Source organism: Labrus mixtus, chromosome 16, assembly GCF_963584025.1.
Source record: "Labrus mixtus chromosome 16, fLabMix1.1, whole genome shotgun sequence".
NCBI lineage: Eukaryota > Metazoa > Chordata > Actinopteri > Labriformes > Labridae > Labrus > Labrus mixtus.
The window spans coordinates 18,706,173-18,722,150 of NC_083627.1; the positions used below are offsets into that span (position 1 = coordinate 18,706,173).

The window sequence follows — 15,978 nt, forward strand, 5'->3', positions numbered from 1 at the left end:
TGTTGCAGTGTGGAAATGAAGGATGTGGTTCCCGTCTTGGTCAGAAAATGTATTTTCTAAAACTATTGAGATTTTTCTCTTAAGCAGTTCATTCATTGTCCAGGTGATACATCCGTCCGTACAGACAGGCGGTCACCAGCCCACCACTCATGTTTGAGTGTTTCAAGATCACTTTGCCGTCTGCACCTTTTTCAAAATGCTCTGGCTGCTCCAGGACCATCTTGCTTGCCAAAACTGACGGGTACACATTTCTGGTTCCAAACTTCCCCTCCAATTGGAAGTCCATTTTAGACTCCGCCTCTTCAACTTCCTGCCCACAGGAGCTGAGGTCCAACCCTGCACAACGGACGAGTGCACACACCTGAAACAGAGGTGTGATACAGGTGACATAACTGTTATGAAAAAGTTTAAATGAATAAAAAAAATGTAATAAATCTTTATTTTACCTGCACAGCATAGCGTCCATTCACAATGTGAGTTCCAGCAAATGCTCCTAATGCATACAACTCATTACTGCCACCCTGTGGAAACCGCTGGTACTGCAGGTGACAGCAAAAGGTGCCATTGCACACATTAACTCTGCCTTCTGTTTCCTGTAAGAGGACAAATGTAAATGGGTCCCACATCATGGAGGAAGTGAAGGTGTCTGAGGAGGGAGGGACTGAAGAAGCATCAGAACAGCTCTCATGATGACAGAATCCAGAGTCTGCTGCTGTAGATGATTTCGACTCTGCTGCAAACGCCCCATCCTGTTCTAAGACCGGCACCCTAGCAACGAGCAGTCTGCCCTCCTCCGGGTCTCCTCTCTGTGCGTGGTGATAGGTGGCAGAAAAAGGGGTGTAGATACCACTTCCAGTCATGATAAGAGTATCACTACGAATGTTGGCTGCTAGCAGGGTGATATTGGCACCCAAACTGATGGCCTGCTGGAACTGGATTGTGTCCAGGAGGGGGAGTTGGTTCATCCAGGCTGTGGGGAAGATTAACTGACGCACGTCCTAAAGGATCCCAAAAGAGGCAGATGTTAGAAAAGTAAATGAAAACCATGGAGTGTAATGCAGATGTATTTCTACCTTTTCCAGCAGGGTAATTGTGGGCTCATTGAAGAGGATGTCAAAGCAAGTGATAAGGCCAAACTTCCCGGCAAAAGGAGTGTCAAAAGTTATGATCTCAGGTTGTGGCGGAGTGTTAAAGGCCTCCTCAAAGTAGGGGTTGTTTTTGTGGTAGCGCGCCACCAGCAGGCCGTCTGAGCTGAAATAAAGAAGAAACTGTCAACAGTTCATATACAGTAGGAGGTCATGTAGAGGAGCAATTCAATTAGACAGTTATAGACGCCTGGAGAAACAACACCTGAAGACCACGTTGGTGTTGAACTGCCAGCGTCCATCAGAGGGACAGGAGGAGGTGGGGTCGGTCTTCAGGGGGCAGGGCTGCAGGCCAGCCATGTTGGCCACAAGGTAGAGTTTGTTACGACGGGCCATACAGCTCAAGCGCTGGAGAACCTGTGACGTAACCACAATCAAATGTAATTCACATTCACAAACTGGTGTCACATGTCAGAATGCACGTCAATAACAACATCAAATCTGAAAGTGTGATTGTGCACCTCAGTGTTGTTGTACTTCTCAGGCTCTGTGCAGGGGTTCCACCTCTCTTGCTGGGGGTCAGGAATTATTTCAAGGTACCCAGAGATGGATGAACGGCTGAAGTTGAATCCCTGAAGACCATCTTCTGGAAACACCAGGATCTGGGCACCCTGACAGAAGATACGTGAGCCAGGAAATATTACTCTTTTTAAGCCATGACGACGACTGTGACATTGTACCTCTCAAAGACAACAAATCTGGAAATACAACCTGATCCCCGCTGAGACCACCTAGGACTGCCTGATATTTAATGATGTTATTTTGAACAGTATTATCACTTGACAAAAAAAAAACACTTGTATTTGTGACCTGCGGACAAATCAACTTTGTGTGTATGACTGAAATACCACGCAAAGGAAGCGTCCTGTCCATACCTGCTGGGAGGCTCGTGCAGCCTGCTGCTCGTAGATGTCCAGGTTTCTCTGCAGGTGCTGCAGGGAAGCGGCGCGTGACAGGGGGACATGAGGCTCCGGGTTCAGGATTAAACTGTGCTCGTACACAGCAGCTACGTAAGAAGAGATCTCACGGGGCTCTACTTGGACCACAGCTGATATTAAAGAATAACAGACCGAAAAGACAACGAACGAAAACATCGTTTTATCTCTGCAATACATCAGCAGTACGACCAAACCAACGGACTGGTTACATCTAAAAAATAAAAAAAAAACCTCAGGTCAAAAGTCCGATTTGATGAATGAACTGTGAAACCTTCAGATTGTCAGTTCAAAGGGAGCTCAAAAAGTGATTCTACCATAAAAAAAAATATGAATCCACATGGTCGTAGTTTGTGCAAAATCGGTATTGCATTTTCTTAAACATATTTGCAAAGCTTTCTCCAGAGGCTTCCAGAAAACTGTGACCTAGACGTGAACTATGATGTAAACACCATGGACTGTAAATATTAGGTAAACACGCGTTTATTTTGAAAATACAACACAGGAAATAGTGGCGCATGTAACCCGGAACCACTTTATACAATCCAGTTCTGTCCTTTTTAAATATTTGTTGTACAATACAATTTATCTAATTTGCATTCCACAGTAGACTTAACACTAAAGAAAACAACAAGACATTTACAAAATAAATACTGAATAAATAAATCTGTAGAAAAATAAAGTACATATAATGTTGATACTACAATTATAATATACAGTATATACCATAGACTGTAAATATTATATACTATATAAATAATATATAGTATACACCCAGGGCATCTCCACAGAGCGCTCTCATAACTCATATGTAACATTTCATACATATGCCTACACATGGAAGGCTGTTTCTCCACATGTTGACGTGTATCAGACAAAATGTGCAGAGACGCAAAAATAATTTCAAATACATTAATAACATTCACTTTGTCTGCAGAATATGAGAAGTGAAAGCCTGCTAAATGGCGCACCTTTTAAAAACGTATCATACTACTCCCAGAAGCTTTTTTTTTTAACAAGAAATCCCTCTTCAGTCTTTGAAAGCTCAGAAGATAACTGCTGTGCTAATTCCAGTAATTAGAAATATTAATGGTGATGGGAAAGTCCATCTGCTGCATGAAAACACATTTTATTTAATTTATATTTGTATGACCCTTTCCAAAAACCTCTCTATAAAGTACTGATTCTAAAAATATGAATCATTCAAAGAAACACAATAGTCTGTCAATATCTAAATTCCTTCATGCAGTTATTTGTTGGTGCTCAAACTTCAGAGGATTTAAATCTACTCTGTTCAATGTTCCCTCTCGGGCTCATAAGTTTGGAGTTTTCTGAAAAGGGAGCTCTTCAAAGTGAAGGTTGTTACCAGCAGTTTAGTTTGGATACATGTTGGTGCTACAGGACCTCAGAAGAAACGTGGCATCATTACATCAAGGTTGAAATACTTCCTTGTGACCTTGAACAGTTATAGTTGAATAAAAGCCCTACGAGAACTGAAAAGAAAGCCTGTGATACAAAGTTTAGGATGACGTCAGTAACGTGAGGTTTTGATTTCCTTAGAGTTTGGTTAAAATGTCAAATTCATCCTCATGGGTTGTCCTGGGGTCAATCTGACCCCAAATTCAATCTTTTGCCATCAAATATGTTTTTTATTCATCAAATGGTTTGAAAATAATGGGGGTTGTTCAGTACTATGCTCTTCATGATTACAGTAAATTTGAGGTCATTTGATTGAATTCTGGGTGTTTTATTGAATTTACTAACGTCTGTTGTCCTCTGGGGTCAAAATGACCCCGCAGCATAAAGTAGTGCATTGGAGTAAATGATCACACCATACTGCTTTCCAAAACATCTTTGATCTTGGATGTTTGATGTCTGGAGTCAAGCAATAGTTATGACAACAACAACAACAACAACAACAACAACAACAACAACAACAACAACAAAAAACTCAGTTTCCTGCACTAGTGAAGTAGAGAGTTGAAAGATTTACTAACTTGTAGACAGCAAAAATTCTTCATGTTAACTAGTAAGGTGCAAAATATCTACTAGTTAACTAGTGAGGCTCGGTATGACCAGTCCTTTAACATTAAATGAGTCTGGCTGACAAGTGGCAATTTAGTTTTCACTAACGGAATTTACATTTCAACATGTCAAAATGTCATTTTGGTCAACATATCAATAATGTCATTTCGACTAGTAAGAATTGCATTTTAGATATCTAGAATTAATTTGTGATATTTGTAATGCAAGAACAATTGTAGATATCATAAATGAACTTTGTCACTCAAAGAATTGAATTTTTGATATCAAGAATGAACATTTTTAGTGAGAATTGAGTTGAAAATGACATTGTGGATATGTCGGCTTGGAATTCTAACATGTCAAAAAGCAATTATTGATATCTACAATTTCTTAATGATTTAATGTTAAAAGGGCTTTCCATAGGCTCGGAAATGTTTACTAGTTAACTAGTAGTAGCTAAAATGTCAACTAGTCACACTAGGGGCAGCAGTTTTCACCTTACTAGTTTACTAGTAAAGCCCCATACAGTTTACTAGTAAAGGAATAAGTGCCTCGATGTCCACTAGTTAAAATAGTAGGTATCTTTTTGGCCTCTGCAGCAGCTCCCCAACACCCAGCAGCCCCTCCTGGCCCATCACCCAAAAAACAGGTGCAAATTCTGCCCTCACCAGAGTGATCTCAAAACATTGGAAATGTGCCAAAAATGCAGTGCATATACAGATCATGCCATTACTACCTGCCTCGCATGCAGGCATGCAAATGAGGTCTTATTGGCCTTAAATCTCAAACGGAATAAGAAAATGGTGCTAATGTGTTTGAATGAAGTTGTTACTAAAGGTGTAACACAGAATTGGGTTTAAAAATCCACTTTATATTCTTTAAATTACAGTCAAACCAGACGGGGTCAATTTGACCCCGGAGGGCAGCAGGTGTTATTATTTGCTGCCACTCAAAAAATTCAAATGATTCAAACACAGCATCTTCACTAAACTTATACTTAGACATAGACATATACCACTCTGTGATAAGTCAAAGAGTCAAAATGATATAAATTAAAAATATATTTTTTCCACTCAAAAAAAGGGTATATTTTTATGTAAACAAGGTCTATTGGCCCTAAAAAAATAATTAAAAAGTGGAAAATGCGTGGTAATGGGTTGGCCTGAAGTCAGACTAAAGGTGTAACACAGAATTGATTGAATTCATTTATGTTATATGACTTAAATTATAGTCAAACCGGGCGGGGTCATTTTGACCCCAGAGGACAGGTGGTGTATTGCAATCGGGAGGACAACACGAGGGTTAAGGACAATGCCAATGTTTTATTATTGTAGGGAGAACATACCGTAGATGTGCACAAAATATTTTTTGAGTTGTTTTTTATTTTTTAAATATATCATGTGTGAAAGGTGGAGGAGTATGAGGAGCTTATCTTTTTGTATATAGGCCCGTTAAAATAGGATGGAAACGTACGGATTGAATAATAATGAAGGGGTTTAAGTTAAGTCATAGTTTACCGCTTAACTTTCAAGTAGAGAAAATAGGAAACAAATGTTAATTTGAGTTTTTACACTCAAATAGTCAAACTATTTACACATAGGCCTACTGAAATTTAGATGATCTCTCCAATCTAGCGCACGCATGGGCCTATACGGACGTACGTAACTAAATGCCATGGTAACCGAACGAGGTGACGTATGACCGAGGTGACGTTAGAGCTAAATGACTCTTTAATTTCTCATTTGCACTTGAACCTGACACCTGTTGGCCTGATTGCAAAACCTCTCTGCGGAAAACGGATTATTTTGGAAAACCTGAATCTTCTCCTGGAAAACAAACAGTGGGACACCTGAACTCACCTGAAGGACAAATCTTCATCATCTAAAAGTTACCTGCTGGAAAGATGGCCTCTGGGGGACCCCGTGTGGAGGAGCGCCCGCTGACCCGACTCAGACGATGGCTCTCCGACTTTACAAGTAAGACATCTTTTAGTTTTGAATAATGTAGGCTTGTAATTTATTCCAATTCAACCTTTAAGTATGGTCTCTGTAGAAAACACGTTTAAAAAGTAGTTATTGAATGTAGAGACAGTTAATGTTGACAGACTTTATGTTGGATTGTTAAGAAACACCATTTTAGGTGATTTTGATGTTTTTTTTTATAGTAAAAACGATTTTTTAATTGTGGGGATTTTCTGAATTTCGCGGGACAAACGTGGAATGTGTCAAAAGTTGTGCAATGATCTGAAAATGTGTTATTTTCGTTTGAGGACATACCAATTTTCTGATAAGTTGTCGAAATTTTTGGAAAAAATAATGGCGACTGGACCATTTTTCGAAAAATGCCCAAAACATATTTTTCTTGTGCACCATGGAGACGATGGAATCTGTAGGAGCGGAGAGAACGTCAGGACGTCAATGCGCACATCGCTCAGGCGTAAACAAACTAGAGATTACAGTGATTTGTTAAGCGGTCTCTGTGCTGCGTCCAAAATACAACTCTCCTCCACGCGCATGATTTGCAATTAATTGATGGGAAGTGTATAACCCAAATGGTAGTATCATAAAGCAGAGAGAGGCCCTGTTATTGTTTTGCACACAATTAATCGAGGTAAACACAGTTTGACGTGCGTAATGACGCACTGAGTCCTGTTACGCATTGAACTTTCAGGCTACATTTCAGTGTTTTTCGTCACACTATACAGGGAAGTAGCATCCTATTAGACACTCCACAGTGCCTTAAAAAAAATCTATCTGAAACCACGTGTTCAAGCAAACATGATTATTTCCTCTCCAGGTTTGAGATGCATTTCGACATAACTGAGATAGGATGCACTGTGACGGAGGTTTTTGTTTAATTTTCTGAACACATTTTATTGTGATTTTGAAAAGTAAAATCTGTTGAACAAGCAAAAACGTGAACGTTAACAGGGTTATTAAGTAGAATTTGGGTTACTGACAGATTCTTATTGCATGAGTTACATTGATTTAATAGTAAATACTCTTTTCCTTTTGGTTATTTCAGAAATTGGATTTTAGAACTGCATTTCTATTTGTATTGTTTATCTGTTTTAAACATGACTGAAATTGTATTTATTTAGTCTAAAAATATAATCATATGCACAGTAGGCATTTTTAAATACCTGTGTTGTACTTTACATTTGTATAAGTATATGATATATCATGTTTAAGATTCTACCTGTAGTTAGTCTTTTATTTAGCTGCTGTGGTGTGAAATGTTCTCTTCTTGACATTTTCTTGCCTTATGAATCACATAGAGCTATTGTTTAGCCGTAAGAGTCAAAAGCATGCATCCTAATGTTTCAAATGATAGCAGAAGAACTAAAGCAAAGCATGCTTTTAATATATCTGGTGCATTTATTCATTAGCCTCCTGTTTCACTCTGTTTTAACCTTTTGATGGTTTTTGTTTTACAGGTGGTGTCTTTCAGCTTGTTGCTCCTGCTCATCTCTCTGATCCTCCTTCTTTTCCTGCTGAGCCTGTTGCTCTTCCTGCTCCTCCTGCAGCACCCTCTTCTGCTCCTGCTCCTCCTGCAGCACCCTCTTCTGCTCCTGTTCCTCCTGCAGCTCCCTCTTCTGCTCCTGCTCCTCCTGCAGCACCCTCTTCTGCTCCTGCTCCTCCTGCAGCTCCCTCTTCTGCTCCTGTTCCTCCTGCAGCACCCTCTTCTGCTCCTGCTCCTCCTGCAGCTCCTCTTGCCACGCCTCCTGCTGCTTCTGTTGCTGTTCCTACTTTACCTTTGGCTAACTCTTATGTTGTGCCCAATGCTGCTCCCGCATTTCCTTTTGCTTATCATCACACCTATCCTCCTGCTAGTCCCTTCACTCTTCCTCCTGCTCATCCTCAAGCTTATCCTCCTGCTCATCCACTTGCTTATTCCTCTGCATATTCTCCAGCTCACACTTTTACATATCCTCCTACCTGTCCTCAAGCTTATCCTCCTGCTCATCCTTCTGCTTATCCTCAAGCTTATCCTTCTGCTTATTCTCTTGCTTATCCTTCTGCTTATTCTCAAGCTTATCCTTCTGCTTATCCTCAAGCTTATCCTTCTGCTTATCCTCAAGCTTATCCTTCTGCTTATTCTCAAGCGTACCCTCCTGCTTTTGCTTCCACTAACTATCCTTCTTTCCCTCATGCTGATCCTTCTTTTCCTTGTGCTGATCCTTCTTTTCCTTGTGCTGATCCTTCTTTTCCTTGTGCTGATCCTTATTTTCCTTGTGCTGACCCTGACCCTGACCCTGACCCTGAACCTGACCCTGAACCTGACCCTGACCCTGACCCTGAACCTGACCCTGACCCTGACCCTGACCCTGAACCTGACCCTGAACCTGACCCTGAACCTGACCCTGAACTCGCTGAGCTCGATCAGTTCCTTCAGTTCCAACGGTATGGGCGTCCCCTTGAAGACGACCCTGCTTTTCTTCTTCCTTTCCTTGCTTTCCCTCTTCCTGACCCGGCTGTCCCTCAGCCTGACCCTGACCCTCCCATGGAACTTGCTGACATCAATCGGCTGCTTGAGTTGCAGCAGTTTGAGCGTCTTCAAGAGGATGATGAGGAGTTTGAGTCTGGCAGCGAGTTCTCACAGTCTGGGGACGATGATGGGAATGACAGTCCTGTCCTTGCTCTTGCTTACGGGGACGTTTCAGATGACTCCAACTCTGGTCCTTGTGACAGCACCGTGCGAGGCTACCCGGAAGCTCCCTCAACTTCTGGACACAGGAGACGCCGAGCGTGGGAAGACAGCGAGGAGGAGGAGGAGGAGGCTGCTGCCAAGAGGCCGAGGTGGGATGATGGCAGCAGTGACTCAGATTGATTCTGTAGTCCTTCTGGTTACATCTGACCACTTTGGCAGGATTGGTGCAGCAACATCTCTCCTCTAACTGGCAGAAACAACAAACCCATGAAGGTCTTTCAAAAATTGGAATAGCATTATTTATGCACCGGAAACTTTCATTTTCAGGGCAGGGGTTATGAACCCTTTTTAACCCTGAGGAAAAGCCTTTGCGTCTGGCAGGGCTTGGAATTCCTGAGAAGCGTCTTGCGCCAGGACATTTGATTTCTTTGAGTTTGCAAGGAGCAGGATCCTTTGGAAATTTGAGGGCTTGCCTTTGCGTCTGGCTGGGCAAGCTAACCCCCAAGGAGCCTTTGCATCTTGCAGGGCTGTTAATGTCCCAGGTAGCGTCTCGCACCGGGACTTTAACTTCATGTTCATTTTGGCACGATGGCTGGATCGACTTTTCTTGGATCCTGAGGGCCGGTCTTTGCGTCTGGCAGGACCGGTGATGCCTCAGGTAGCCCTTGCGTCTGGCAGGGCTGTCGACACCTCGTGCCTTAAGAAGGACGGGAACCTTCATCGTGGCTGTGTGGAGAGAGGAGACGAGACCCAGGAATGCTCTGATTTAACAGAGGACATCTTGGACAAACTCCTCCCCTCATGCAACATGAAGAAACAGGTAAGTATGAGCTTCTGAATCTCATCATTAAATTCAAAATTCAAAGAACTGTCATACTGACCCTTCTTTGTCTTATTGTTTCTGAGGACGAAAAAGGTAAGTACGAACTTTTGACCTCCAATAATTTATGAGAATAAGACAGAAAGTGATTCATGCTATTGTGAAGAGTTGTACCAACAGCACTACTTTTTCATAAACCAGCTTCATTCTTTTCATGTATTTAATATCACTCATTTAGTCATTCAAAGATGATCTGTCTGTGTTACTAACCATTATATATCATTCTCTCTCTTCCTCTGCCGTTTGAGCTGCTTTAAAAAAGGTAAGTACGAGCTTCTGACATGTCAACAAAACCACTCAGAGTTGATTTTATTGTTGTTGAGTTCAGTCCAAGATGACAGTTGTGAAAGTTTTGTTCTCATCTCTGGATTTTATCTCAAGACAGGTCAAGTCCAACTGCAGTAAAATCCCTAATTTACCAGGACTCCTTTACCAGGATTTTAACCGTGTTTCAATCATTATATTTAAATATGTAACTAATGCAGTTTTAACTGGAGGACAGATTGATAGAGAATGTTGTGAAGGATTCAGTTGACTTTTTACTTGTGATAAAAATGTGTTTTATTGTTGCATTAATCTGTTTATCTATTAACCCTCTTCTTAACTAATAATCAATCATCATCTTACGAACCATTCATGATTTGACCTCACTGTTATTTCACGTCATCACCTGAGTCGTTGGTAAACTTTATTTCAACAGTCACCTGGAAGAATGTGTAACTGAGCGACATACTGTACCTAACACCTATTTATGTCATGATTATTTTAATTTATTCAAAGATTATTTGACCGAGTTACTGACTTTCATTTTCACACTCTCTCTCTTTAGGGTATGAAAAAGGTGAGCACGAGTTTCTGACTTACAGTAAAAGTGATTTACAAAATATGCCACTCCATTTTAACTCATTATTATCACTTATTAAATTATTTGAGTTTGTCTTTAACAATATCACTTTCATTGTTTTGTACTTCTTTGTATGTTTTTTTTCATCTTACTAACCATTCTTCTTCTCTTCTCTTATCCTCCTCGGCCGCCGGAGGTCGAGGAGGATAAGAGCAACAGGTGAGGTGAGTATAAACGTATCAGCTTCTTTAATACAGACAGAGAGAGAAATATTATTACACATGTATATTAAAGATGATTTGTTTTACTGACCTCTTGTGTTCTCTTCTTTTCTCTTATTCCATCACCGGAGCTGCTGCTGTTCACTGTGGATGACGGCGGTGCAACAGGAGGAAGAACGGGAGGTCACAAGGACAGCGAGTGCAGACGATCCACCATGAAGAAGAAGAAGAAGGAGGAGGAGAAGAAGAAGAAGAAGAAGAAGGAGGAGGAGAAGAAGAAGAAGAAGAAGAAGAAGGAGGAGGAGAAGAAGAAGAAGGAGGAGGAGAAGAAGAAGAAGAAGGAGGAGAAGAAGGAGGAGAAGAAGGAGGAGAAGAAGAAGAAGAAGAAGAAGAAGAAGAAGAAGAAGAAGAAGAAGAAGAAGAAGAAGAAGAAAAGATCACCAACAAACACTCTGCAGACCCCATCAGGCAGGATGGACGGCCAACCACAGGACGAGCTGCAGAGAGATGCTGCTCTGTGTTTCAGTCACTTCAGTAAGTACCAGTTTGTTATAGATTACACAAATACAAAAAATATAGACTAAAATAACCTTTACCTGCGACTTGTTCATGTTAAATAAAAGAGAGATGATTTAGTAGAACAAACATTTATACCTCTTGTTTCTTCTATTTTAAAGGGCAGGACTGCTTATTCATCTCTGGAAATCCTGGAGCCCCAGAGTGAAGATGTAAACCAATCACCATCCAGCCTGTGTCACCTGACTTTCCTAATTTTGCTTCTTTGCTTTACATTCAATAAAACACAGACATCTGAAGGAATATGATGAATTGGGAGTTTATTTAAACTTTAGTTAAAAGCAAACGCTTTTGTGAAAGAACAACATAATATGTGTGTCGTATAACAGTTTAGTAGTTAGTTTGATTCTGTGTTAGTTACGTTTTCTTTTAGGACCTTTCTGTTTTGTGTTCAGACTAAATTCAAACATAAACAGCAAGGCCGGTTCAAAGTTTGCCTGAGAAAGATTTTGCAAAATATCTCCAACCTTTTTTTGTATTTAAAATTAGAACGAAAAAAGTAAATATGATATGAAGTTTTTCTCTCCTTATCTACATCAAAATAAGAAAATGAAAAATATGATCTTTCTGAGAATGTAGAGGTCTTCATCTAAGTGTTTCAGGTACTAAAGAAAATCAAAAGCAATATTCTGGCAGATGGGGAAGGTCTAAAAAAGGTAAAAAAAAAAAAAGAAAAAGAAGGAAGACCTTAAATTGAACTCATAAGTCACAAAGTCTAGTTCCAGGTTCGTCCCGTAGATGGCATCAGAGTGACATTAAAGATTTTTAAAGACTTCACATAACCTGTAGACGGACGTGCTGCTTGGGGCCATTATCAAGGTTCCTAACAATTTATTTGTGTTAAATGCGTCATTTGATCATTTACTTAAGATGACTATGACCAGCTAAGTCTGTTTTCTTAAAGGTAAATGTATTATTAATCAATAAGTTAACTGTTTTCCCCAGTTTGGTAGCTTTGTTGAGAGTGCTATAACGCCTGCTAGTTTTTAAAAGGATCTTTCTCTTAAACAAAAAGATCAATCTCTGTGCTGTAAGAGACTTACAGAGTCGTTTAGATCCCAAAATATAAAAAGTACAGAACTCTCAATACTCATATTCTGTTCGAATATGAAAATCAGCTTACATACAGCTTTGTAGAAAATAGATTAAGAAATGAGGGACTAAATTACTGGTCCTCATTTTATCAAAATGCTTTCAAATCAGCCAGGGCTGCAGAGAAATAAGCTTATGCAGTGTGAGTTAGCTACATGGAGGCGGAAATCTATGACAGAGACAGAGGTTAACAGCATGTGACTAAAGTCCAACACTTTTGCACATTCACGTGATGATATTGGAGCCAGCTCTGGTTTTGTAAAGAAGACTGTAATGTGTTTCAAAAGCTGTGGGAGCGTCACTAGGAATGAGGTTTACATTGTGCACGTCTCAAGGTAAAGGATCAGACAGCAGAATGTATGTGTAGTCACCATGATGTGTGGATGGAAAAAAAATTAAAAAAAGCATCAATACAGAGCTCTGCACAGAACCCAACCCCCCACCCCTCCATGAGAAGGGGAGGCAAGCTCATGGTCGCACATTAATAAGGATTTTACTGGAACTGACATTTTGTACCAGGGAGTTTCCCATGATGGCTACAGACAAAGATAATACAAGGACAGTCGTGTTGTCATATTCCATGCTGATACTTTTACTAAGGGATACAAGAAGACATCAGATACATTCACTAACGTGGTTTAAATGGTCATCTTAGCAATTTTCCATTACACCCCAATGCATAAAGATATATGTTTTTGATAGAAGACAAATGTGAAACAGATACACTACAACCAGTTTTGGTCAGAACGTATGAATACACACACATCATTCCGAAGCACTTCATTCATTGTCCAGGTGATACATCCGTCCATACAGACAGGCGGTCACCAGCCCACCACTCATGTTTGAGTGTTTCAAGACCACTCTGCCGTCTGCACCTTTTTCAAAATGCTCTGGCTCATCCAGGACCATCTTGCTGACCAAAACAGACGGGTACACATATCTGGTTCCAAACTTCCCCTCCAATTGGAAGTCCAGTTTAGTCTCGGCCTCTTCCACTTTCTGGCCACAGGAGCTGAGGTCCAACCCTGCACAACGGACGAGTGCACACACCTGAAACAGAGGTGTGATACAGGTGACATAAGTTTCGTCAGCAGATTTACAATCCCGGATATTACCTCATCTTCTCATTCATACCTGATGGGCGTAGATTCCATTCTTGTGCATTCCAGCAAATGCTCCCAATGCATAGAGTTCTTCACTGTCACCCTGTGGAAACCGACGGTACTCGAGGAGACAGCAAAAGGTGCCATTGCAGACATTAGTGACACCCTCGGTCTCGTTTACGAGGACAAATGTAAATGTGTCCCACATCATGGAGGAAGTGAAGGTGTCGGAGGAGGGAGGCGCTGGAGAAGCATCAGAACAGCTCTCATGGTGACAGAATCCAGAGTCTGTAGCCTTTGGTGATATGAGCTCTGCCTTAACTTCCTCCTCCTGAGTGGTGACGTTTTTGTCCAACCACTGCCGGTCTAAGACAGGAACCCTAGCAACGAGCAGTCTGCCCTCCTCCGGGTCTCCTCTCTGTGCGTGGTGATAGGTGGCAGAAAAAGGGGTGTAGATACCACTTCCCCTCATGTTTAGTCTGTCATTTCGAAGGTTTGCTGCGAGGAGGGTGATATCGGCACCCAAGCTCAATGCCCGATGGAACTGGACAGAGTCTAGTAGGGGGAGCAGGTTCATCCAGGCTGTGGGGAAGATCAGCTGACGCACGCCCTAAAAGGAGAATTGTTGTTAAGAAGAGAAATAACAAACACAAGAACACAGAGTTTGATACGGAAATCGGGCGTGTTTTTTTTTTACCTTCTCCACCAGGGCTATTGTGGGCTTGTGGAAGAGGATGTCAAAGCAAGTGATAAGGCCAAACTTCCCGGCAAAAGGTGTATCAAATGCAATGAGCTCCGGTTGTGGCGGAGTGTCAAAGGACTCCTCAAAGAAAAGGTTGTATTTATGGTAGCGCGCCACCAGCAGGCCGTCTGACCTAATTGTAGGACAAGCTTTTGAAAATGAGGAATTTATGTCTCGAGTCACTTGCTGGATTTCACTTAAACTACATTATTTTACTTCACCTGAAGACCACGTTGGTGTTGAACTGCCAGCGTCCATCAGAGGGACAGGAGGAGGTGGGGTCGGTCTTCAGGGGGCAGGGCTGCAGGCCAGCCATGTTGGCCACAAGGTAGAGTTTGTTACGACGGGCCATACAGCTCAAGCGCTGGAGAACCTGTGAAACAGCCCAACACTCAAATATGGAATCATATTCAAAGAGGAAGTTACTAAGGCTATGTTTTAACGAGTCATTAGTCTTGACAAACTGGTGGCATTTCTGAATTAGTGTATTACGGGTTAGATTAGGGTTGTCAAGAACAACATTATTTCAAAGTGTCGTTTGCACCTCAGTGACGTTGTACTTCTCAGGCTCTGTGCAGGGATTCCAGCTCTCTTGCTGCGGGTCGGGAATTGTCTCGAGATAACCAGAGATGGATGAACGGCTGAAGTGGTAACCATGAATGCCATCTTCTGGAAACACCAGGATCTGGGCACCCTGATTGAGGAAAGAAATGAGAGGGGCGTTGAGTTGTTTTCAAACCCCATTCCTCATTTGAAAACAGTATTTCGGCTGTGGCTCAGCAGGCACAGGCCAAGAGTCGGTTGCCTCTCAACTGGAAGGTTTGGGGGTTCGATCCCCCAGCTCCTGCAGCAACATGTCCGACGCAAGACACTTAATCCCATATTGCTCCCGCTGCTTCAAGTGGCGTATGCATGTGTGTAATGGGATGAGTTACTTTACTTTACATAGCCACCTCTGCCATCGGTGTGTGAATGGGTGTACAAGTTCTTCCAGTACTCAGAAGACTAGAAAAGTGTTGTACAAGCTCAAGTCAACATCCCCTCTCACATCTATCAACAATACCCAGCTGGCTGTGCTTTTTAGTTTTGAACAGCCCCTGACGATACTTCTTCTCCCTTTGACAGTAGGTCAACATAACTACAGTATTCCATGAGCAATAAGTGACCCTTTAGAAATCTTTGACTGAAGAACGCAAACACAACCCTGTCACAATACCTGCTTAGCGGCCTCGGCAGCCTGCTCCTCGTAGATGTCCAAGTTCTTTTGCATATGTTGAAGGGCAGCAGACCGGGACAGTTGCACAAGGGGCTCCGGGTTAAGGATTAAGTTGTGCTCGTACACAGCAGCAACATATGAGGACTCCATCACAGGCTGGTTTTCAACAGCAGCCAATGTAAAAACAAAACTGGCGAAGGCACTGAGTAGTGTCATGGTTACTTTGCAGTGAGACACGAATGATTTAACTCAGGTAGACTTCAACACAGCTTATAGTCGTGTTTTCTGGCCAAGTGCCAAAAAAAACAAAAATGTTGCGAAACAGATTTGGATGACGATTGTAAAGTCGGGCCACTAAATAATAAAGCAACATTTCTCCACATTTAGCAATACAGCTATGTGAACTAGTTGTATCTGATTTTGTGTGAAAATAAATTAAAGATTATTTATTAAGCAATTATAAATGTTATTTACTCATGTTAACTATATCGAAATGTTGTTCAGTTTGGATTCTAAAAAGTGAAATCGCACCTGTTCTGGATAACC

General features: G+C 41.5%; 2 protein-coding genes across 2 annotated transcripts; both read right to left on the reverse strand.

Annotated features, from left to right (window-relative positions):
* Positions 1–34: 34 nt before the first annotated feature.
* btd (biotinidase) lies at positions 35–2,559 on the reverse strand. Its single transcript, XM_061060385.1, has 6 exons — positions 2,021–2,559; positions 1,607–1,756; positions 1,351–1,502; positions 1,074–1,251; positions 447–998; positions 35–361 (listed from the first exon to the last, which is right to left on the reverse strand). The coding sequence occupies exons 1-6, from the start codon at positions 2,258–2,260 to the stop codon at positions 89–91; spliced, it is 1,545 nt and encodes a 514-aa protein (XP_060916368.1). The 5' UTR covers positions 2,261–2,559; the 3' UTR covers positions 35–88.
* An 8,960-nt stretch (positions 2,560–11,519) lies between these two features.
* On the reverse strand, positions 11,520–15,739 carry LOC132991586 (biotinidase-like). Its single transcript, XM_061060384.1, has 6 exons — positions 15,433–15,739; positions 14,761–14,910; positions 14,438–14,589; positions 14,172–14,349; positions 13,506–14,084; positions 11,520–13,421 (listed from the first exon to the last, which is right to left on the reverse strand). Exons 1-6 carry the CDS (start codon positions 15,646–15,648, stop codon positions 13,149–13,151), a joined length of 1,548 nt encoding a protein of 515 aa, XP_060916367.1. The 5' UTR covers positions 15,649–15,739; the 3' UTR covers positions 11,520–13,148.
* Positions 15,740–15,978: the final 239 nt, after the last annotated feature.